This window comes from Lissotriton vulgaris, chromosome 2_1 (assembly GCF_964263255.1).
Source record: "Lissotriton vulgaris chromosome 2_1, aLisVul1.2, whole genome shotgun sequence".
Taxonomy (NCBI): domain Eukaryota; kingdom Metazoa; phylum Chordata; class Amphibia; order Caudata; family Salamandridae; genus Lissotriton; species Lissotriton vulgaris.
In genome coordinates this window covers 612245242-612253929 of record NC_141687.1, presented here as the reverse complement: position 1 = coordinate 612253929, position 8688 = coordinate 612245242, and the positions used below count along the sequence as shown (strand labels likewise).

The 8688-nt window shown below is 46.9% G+C and overlaps 1 protein-coding gene across 1 annotated transcript; it reads right to left on the bottom strand.

The window, feature by feature from the left end:
• Positions 1–5078: 5078 nt before the first annotated feature.
• LOC147730828 (uncharacterized) lies at positions 5079–7948 on the bottom strand. Its single transcript, XM_086958643.1, has 2 exons — positions 7799–7948; positions 5079–6009 (listed from the first exon to the last, which is right to left on the bottom strand). Exons 1-2 carry the CDS (start codon positions 7932–7934, stop codon positions 5612–5614), a joined length of 534 nt encoding a protein of 177 aa, XP_086814769.1. The 5' UTR covers positions 7935–7948; the 3' UTR covers positions 5079–5611.
• Positions 7949–8688: the final 740 nt, after the last annotated feature.

Genomic DNA, 8688 nt, shown 5'->3' with positions numbered 1-8688 from the left:
GTCCTTTTGAGGTCTTCACACGTGCAGTCAGCAAGGAGGACTCTAATTTGGGAAAAGCTATCCCATTGTTGTACATGCTGGAGGACCAACTGAAGGAGGTGTGTTCTGTGTTTCGAAAAGATGACAAAAAGAAAGACTCTTTGCTTCTGGCTGAGAAATTATTAGAGCTCCTACAAGGTGATGAACGTCTTCAAAAGATCCACTCAGAACAGCATTACATTTGTGCTACTATTCTGGATCCACGCTACAAAAAGGCGCTGGCAGGCAGAGCATTCTTTCCTTTTGCTGATGAAGATGTTACAAAGTACAAACGTTGGCTAGCCTTGTCAGCCAAGAAGTTTGAAACAGAACGGCTGGAAATTGAAGGAAATGGCAGTACATCAGCAGGCCATCCCCAGTCAAAACAATCCACTTCTGCACCTGTGGCTGTGGCACAAGTGACCTCTCAGCCGTTAAAGACACCGGCAACCGCATCATCTGCACGAAAGACAGCAGAAACATTGGAGGCTGAAGAGGATTGGCTAGCTCTGCGTGGGTTTGGTTCTCAAAAGGTCAGAGGCACAGCAAGAGCTACGCAAAGTGGAGGAACCTTGGAGGAGGACCTTGAGTCGATGGTGAAGGACTATCTGAATGACTCCACAGAGGTCTATGTTAATTCTGACCCATTGGCGTATTGGCATGGGAAAAAAGAATTGTGGCCACAGCTCACCAACCTGGCTTTAAACTACTTGTCTTGCCCACTCGCAAGTGTGTCTTCTGAACGGGTTTTCAGTGCGGCTGGTGGGATTGTAACTCCCAAACGGAGCCGCCTCTCGCCCAAAAATGTGGAGAGGTTAACAATGATCAAGATGAATCAGCACCTCATACCACCAGATATAAGAGTACGAGAGAGCGTGCCGGATGAAGAGGAGGTGGCCAGCACCATAGATGAGGGAATTTCTACTCTGTCAGGTGGCACTGACCTCACCCGGGCTGAATTCGCAGAGTATGATGACGAAGCCTTATTCTTATTCCTGGACCGTGATTCCGACTTCGAGCCCTGAAAATGAGACAACGAATCAATAACTTTCTTTTTCATCCTTCACTTTTATTCCTGTGTGTCTGTCTTTCTTTGTTGTGCACAGTTAATATAATTCAAACTTTAATCAGATAATCACAAAGACAAGCCCATCAGCAGAACTGTCTTCACTTGTTTGCTAATTTATTTGAAGGTGCCGCAGTCTGCATTCCTCAGGTTCACAAGTTCAGAAGAACATGCTCCTCTATCCTCCTCCTCCAGACTCCTATTTCCATCAAAGCAGAGGGCTGGTTTACGCCCAATGAAGAAAGACTCAGCACTTGTGGGGGTGTTGTTCTACCTCTTTGCAGGTGAGTTGACGGGTCTGGGGCCATTGCTGGGAAGCACTAAAAGTGGTTTGTGCCAAATCCGAGGCGGAAATTTTTTTGTGTTTTTGATGACTTGCTTGCCTTTGAGGTGCTCTTAGGGGGGGTTCCGTCTGTTTGTGGGTGAGTTTCGTGGTCTGAGAGCATTGCTGGGACACTCTAATCTTGATTGCATTTGCTTTTCAGGAAATCCGTCGTGCCAACCCCGACTTATGGCCTAGCTACGCAGCGCGTTTGGACCGAAGGCCCAGAAATATTGCAAGTATGAGATTTTGCTTTTGTCCTGTTTGGGGGTGTTATGCTTCTTGGCGGGTGGGTTGCCGGGTCTTGGGGCATTCCTGGGAAGGTCTAATACCGGGTAGAAGTGGTTGGGACAAAATCCAGGCCGATTTTTTTTGGGCTATTTCAGACATTTTGCTCTATGTAGCGTTTTCGGGGGCCTGTTTGGGGGGCTTCCTGGTGTTTGCGGGTGAGTTTCGTGGTCTGGGAGCACTGCTGGGACACTCTAATCTTGATTGCATTTGCTTTTCAGGAAATCCGTCGTGCCAACCCCGACTTATGGCCTAGCTACGCAGCGCGTTTGGACCGAAGGCCCAGAAATATTGCAAGTATGAGAGTTTGCTTTTGGCCTGTTTGGGGGTGTTATACTTCTTGGCGGGTGGGTTGCCGGGTCTTGGGGCATTCCTGGGAAGGTCTAATACCGGGTAGAAGTGGTTGGGACTAAATCCAGGCCGATTTTTTTTTGGGCTATTTCTGACATTTTGCTCTATGTAGCGTTTTCGGGGGCCTGTTTGGGGGGCTTCCTGGTGTTTCTGGGTGAGTTTCGTGGTCTGGGAGCACTGCTGGCTATATCTACTTTACTTTGCAAGAGGTTTGAAGCAAATCCATGGTGGCAGAGGGGACTTAGGGCCTAGCTGCAGAGCGCGAGCGGAGTGATTTGGGAAATTTGTGAAAAATTGACTAAGTCCCCATTTTTGTACTTTTGCTCTTTGGCTGTTTGGGGGTCTTCTACTCGTTTTCTCCTGGGTTGACGGCTCTGGGGCCATTGCTGGGAAGCTCTAATACCGGATAAAAGTGTTTTGGACCCATTCCCAGGCGGAAAATTTTTTGTGTTTTTGATGACTTGCTTGCCTTTGAGGTGCTCTTAGGGGGGGTTCCGTCTGTTTGTGGGTGAGTTTCGTGGTCTGGGAGCATTGCTGGGACACTCTAATCTTGATTGCATTTGCTTTTCAGGAAATCCGTCGTGCCAACCCCGACTTATGGCCCAGCTACGCAGCGCGTTTGGACCGAAGGCCCAGAAATATTGCAAGTATGAGAGTTTGCTTTTGGCCTGTTTGGGGGTGTTATGCTTCTTGGCGGGTGGGTTGCCGGGTCTTGGGGCATTCCTGGGAAGGTCTAATACCGGGTAGAAGTGGTTGGGACAAAATCCAGGCCGATTTTTTTTGGGCTATTTCAGACATTTTGCTCTATGTAGCGTTTTCGGGGGCCTGTTTGGGGGGCTTCCTGGTGTTTGCGGGTGAGTTTCGTGGTCTGGGAGCACTGCTGGGACACTCTAATCTTGATTGCATTTGCTTTTCAGGAAATCCGTCGTGCCAACCCCGACTTATGGCCTAGCTACGCAGCGCGTTTGGACCGAAGGCCCAGAAATATTGCAAGTATGAGAGTTTGCTTTTGTCCTGTTTGGGGGTGTTATGCTTCTTGGTGGGTGGGTTGCCGGGTCTTGGGGCATTCCTGGGAAGGTCTAATACCGGGTAGAAGTGGTTGGGACAAAATCCGCGCGGAAAAGCCTTTAGTTTTGGCACTTTTTGTAACTTAGGGTTCGTTAGGGTTAGCCCTAGCAGCAGGATTGCATGTGTATCGGGGTGTTCTAGATTTTTCAAACTGAGTTCTGGGGTCTTAGAGCACTCGTGAGCATGTGTAATTTTGGTTGCAAGTCATTTGAAGAAAATCCATGGTGGGAAAGGGGGGATTTGGCATAGTTAAAGAAAGCCTTTGCCACTATTCTTAACTTAGGGTTCGTTAGGGTTAGCAGTATTTCTATTGCATGTGTTTGAGTGGGGGGGATTTCGAGTCTTGGAGCGATGCTGGCTATGGCTACTTTTGCTTGGTTGCTTGCAAGTGGTTTGAATACAATCCACGGGGGGTAATGGGTAATTAGGGTACTTCGGCCTACTTTTACTTTCAAAGTAAGTTTTGTCTCCAGTTTTCTGCTAGGCCTCGTTTTTTGGGTGGGAGCACTGCTAGGAAGATCTATTTTTGTTCTAAAACACAGTTTACAGTACACCTAGCTTGAGGGGCAAGATCCGCTACATTAATTTGCCCATACTTATTTATCCTTCAAAAGGTGACTCAGAGTACGCACTTTCAAAAACATTGTACTGTCTGTCTACTAGGAAAAACAAATTGTGACTTTTTGCACTCCACAGCCTACATACCTTATATTTATTTATCAGTGGTGTTGTAATATTATATCACTTCCTGTTTTTCGTTGAATAATTACAGGCCGGGTTTCAGTCTCTGCAATGGGGAAAAAAGGATGGAGTCAGGCTTCACAGTAGCGAGCCACAATTCAGCATCAGGCAGGCAGTGGACAGGGTGTCTTCTGGTGACCAACATCGGTGGACGAAGCGTCGGCTGCAATGGAGGAGTGCCGCTAATAGGAGGATTTTTTTTCTGCGGGCAACTTACTTACCACTTCCAACAGGACCACTACAACCACATAGATACAGTATCCCTTGCCTTTTTCTCTGACTGTGACTGCATTTCTTTGCTCTCTCTCGGCTTCTACATTGATCCCTTAACACATCACTTAGTCCACTCCACTATCTGCACCACACATAGTCATTTGTAAGTGCTCCTACGTAATTCGCAAGTCGCAGCACGCCCCAGGCCGTAGAGGACTGGGATGGCCCCAATGATGAAGCATGTCACCAAGGGGCAACCCTGGTGAGTGAGGGGACACCTAGAAAAAAAGCAATTTCTCCTTTTCTATCTACTATACCTTCTGTCAGGTTACGCAGCCCCTAAGCGCCTACCGTACTATGAAACTACATTTCCCATGAGTAGGCGGGAGACTTGCAGACTATTTAGTGAGACTATATGAGAGTACCCTTGTATGTTAGGACATCACTTCACTGATGCCTGTCTTGTCTTCTCTTACAGGTATCCTTTCCCTGCTGACCCTACCTTTACCCATCCCACATTTTTTATTTTAGTTTGTTATTTTTCTCCCTCGCCTAATGCCTCGAACACCCTGTGTTTACACTTCTGGGTGTTGGTGACATTTGGAGGTGGAACCATATTTGCATCGACTGGATCACGGAGAGTAAACGTGACACCTTCCAGACCAACCCCATTGAGTGTTGTTGTGAATGGATTTATAGTGACCAGCAAGGCTCTCGGGTATCTGGCTACAGAGACCTTATGTTGAATATAGTTATCAATAATTCCACACAGGCCCTGTACTGTCGCATTCTTTCTTTCCACAGTTGTCGATGATATATTCTTACTCTGCTTGACAAAGAACCATTGCTAATGTGAAAGAACTTCAACCGAATTAGTAGTTATACTTTACCATTTGTTAGGCTACAATGTGGCACTGCTCTACTGTACTTCTGTCACCTGCTATATTCTCAGTTGTACCGTTGAATTGCTCAGGAGGACAAACCAGATTTCATTTTCTTTTTTTTCATAGGCATGCAACTGCCACTGTGTCACACCACTAGTACCACCGCTATGAGGAAATTTTATCCGACCAAGATTGCCAACGTTATTCGGTGTTTCCCGTGGAGCCAGCCCTGGGCCTAGCCCTACTTTCAAACACAAATTACAGGTAAGATAAGCGTTTGGTGGTTTGGGGGTATAATGGAGTATTAGTACGAGAGACGAGAGACTGAAGGTAGTACTACTAAAGTCCTAGGACTCTTGGATTCACTTCACTTAGTCTGTGAGAGGCACTTAGTGTTGAAAACATTTGGGCATTTACACTTAAAGGAAGAAAATGGAACTAAACTTTCAGGAAAACAGTCAACGTTAAACCCCCACCCACCAGGCAAGCAGTAAAAAACAGGTATGCTCAGATAAAGTTTGAAAAAGTATATTTATATCCCTAACAAAATAATCTCCCGCAAGACCCTCCCTAACCCCAACGATTGTCCTTCAAAAGTCCCCAAAAACCCAACTCCCAATTCCCACCCCCCAAAAGTCTCTAAAAAAGGGGCAAGGGACACTATGGGTGGATGCTGTTAACTTTTTGGGCCAGGGCATCATGCTCCTCGCGGAGCAAGGCGAGCTCCTGCTGAAGGCGGGACACCATCAGGGTAGTGCGGCGCAGGCGTGCCTTCACTGCCTTGCAGGTGCAAGGCCTGTGAGAAGCAGCTGTTGGCCTTGCTGCTCGGCGGTGGCGTTTGCCTTTGGCAGCCCGGCTCAGTCTCGGTGGACCACTGTGCTGGGTGGCAGCCGGTGAGGCCACGGAGGCCGATGCAGACGACGTTGTTGTTGTCGACCGCACACTTTCCTCGTCCTCCAGGGCCACCAGCCGCCGATATTCCGCAACAGTGGCCTCGATTCTCCGTTGCCGGGCCGCTCTAGCCAGCTCCTTCCTCCTTGTTCGTTTGGAAGGAGAACCTATATGAAGAAAGAAAGACATAGTCTGTAACCAATGCTCTTTAAGATTAACTCAATCATTCAGCAGAAATGTGTGCTGCAGTACAACTAGCAACTTGCAAGCGCATTACATAACTATTGAGGCCAGTATCTATCTAACCTCACACTTCTTCATCCTTGCTCTAACATTAGTGGGAGTTTAAGGAACAAATTCTATGAGCACTGTGGACTTCCATTGGAGTCGACTATGAAAGTACACCAGTCTTATTCTTCTTCTTGTCTCTTGTTTTGGAAAATTGGTACGTTATTTTCTGCAAGCCGGCATAATGCCAGCGCGGTAAACTTGCACCCGAGAAAAAGAGACGCACGCCATGAGGAGTGACCTAGACTTGCGTTGCCGTTGCGTTACTGTACCCGTCCAGTACATGCAGGTGGTGAATCTCTTACTTTTCTATTACGGGTGGCACTGAGAATACTCTGTTACAACTCAAGGGCTACTGCTTAATTAATTTAACTTTCACCCTACAGTGGAAATGAGTACTAGAAATGGAAAATTGAAGAAGATAAATAATCTGATTATCTATCACTTCACATGGGATGTTTTTGCTTATATATGGGATGACTTTAGGTGCTTTGCTTTTTATTGAGTGACAGGCAGTGATACATCCACACATGAATGACTGAGTACTACTAAACTTATTAAGAGAGGTAGGGAGTGGCCACCATAATAACCGGATCTATGCAGTGCTTGCAATACAAACTACTGCTACTACTTATGGTAGTATTTGGACAAAATTAAAAGTTCTTTTCCTTGCCTTTCCTACACTGGAACGGACGTGCGGGTGCAGTGTTACATGCTCTTCAAAGTTACACTTAGTTCATCCACTGACCATCTACTCTCTCTAGATCATGGGTACTCACAAACTTTCTCTCAGGGGCTACATTTACAGTGTAGTTTGGGGCCGAGGGCCGCACTGGTGGGGGCGGAGTCAGAGGGGGCGGGGCTAAAGCAAAACGATAACTTGTGACCATGAGGTTGCACACAGGTCCCTGCAGCAGATGCCCTCATCCACTGAGCCACCAGACCCAGCATTTACATACATCTCTCTCCCTCCTGCTGTCCCTCCTGCCCTCCCTCCATCTCTCTCTCCCTCCTGCCCTCCCTCTCCCTCTGTCATCTCACTGTGTGTGTGTCTATCGGTGTCAGCCTTCAGCCCGGGTTGAGACCGCTTCCTCAACGCGCACACACAGACAACAACACCAAAGTACTTAACAGGTCTTTAAAAGACCATTAACATATTATTGAGGCTTTGTTTGTTTTAGCGCCCCTGCTTCTCCACCCTGACAATCACTGCTTGCCCGGCCCCACAGAGCAGAGGCTTTGTTCTATTTCACCTCTTTGTGGCCTTGCATCTCCACTCTGCTCTGTGGGGGCCGGGGGAGCAGTGATTGTCAGAGTGGAGATGCAGGGGCGCTAACAGGTGAAATACAAAAAAGCCTCTGCTCTGTGGGGGCCGGGGGAGCAGTGATTGTCTGCAAGGTCTGCGCACCGCCAAGGAAGGCTTGCCGGGCCACCACCGGCCCGCGGGCCGTACTATGAGTACCCCTGCTCTAGATACACATATGCTATCTAAGAGTCAGATAGTAGCATGATCCAGGTATATGGACACATACAGTTTCTGTGTCACCCACCCAGGCTGTTGTCCTTCCACCCATCATTGCTTCATCATTCACCCAGCCATGCATCTCATATTCTTGCCTTCCCAGCTAGTCTTCAATCTCAATAAGTAAGGAATATATAAGAGCTTACCTCTGGCCGCCACCACCGTCTCAACTCTCACAGCCGCCGCCGCCGCCTCCTCCCCTGATGAATTGCCCTCCGCCTCCGTGTCGAGCACCACCACCACACTGGCCCCGCCACCAGATGTTCCACCTACAAAGTACATTTAAGAATCTTAGAATAAAGCACTCACTAGTCACTAGTATTTGGTCTAGGAATGAAGACATGTGAAAACAATGTAATTTGTGACTGTCTACGTTAAAGTTAAAAAAAATGTCCCTTTTTCCAGGGAAGGTTGTCTTGCTGCACTTTTTGGCACAACTGATGAAGGCTGATTTTTTAACACGCACCATTTTTCTCCACACAGACAGAAGATGAACTTCTAACAACAAGATCAAGTTGAAACCAGGTGAGAGCTCGGCTCGACCACAAGAAATGTCTTCAATTAATCGTCAGCACTAACCACTTTTCCATTATCAGTTAAACGTTTAGTTTTATTATGACTTCATTTTAATAAATGTGTTTACTTTTAATAAAGCTTTTAAATTTAAATACAATCTGTGTTTTTTGGTCCTCCAGACTAGAGTGACTGAGCGAAAGGTTTTGCAATTTTTGCAAGCATGAGTCCAGATAGAACACTTCAAAAGACATTATGGACAATCCCAGAGGACTGCACTAAGTTGATAGAGCTATTGCTGACTAGAATCATGGGAGTTTCGCCAACCGTGCAATCTTAGTTAGCTACACAGACAGACTAATAAGAATAATCTAGTAATACCACAGGGAGTCATAGTAGAGGCAGGATAAGAATTTAGATACAGTCTACAAGAAGAGCAAAGACAATGTTGAAAAAAGTCAAATGAGGAACGCTAGGAAAAATAGGTACTAGTCTAAAATGAAAACTTACTGGGGCCAGCAGA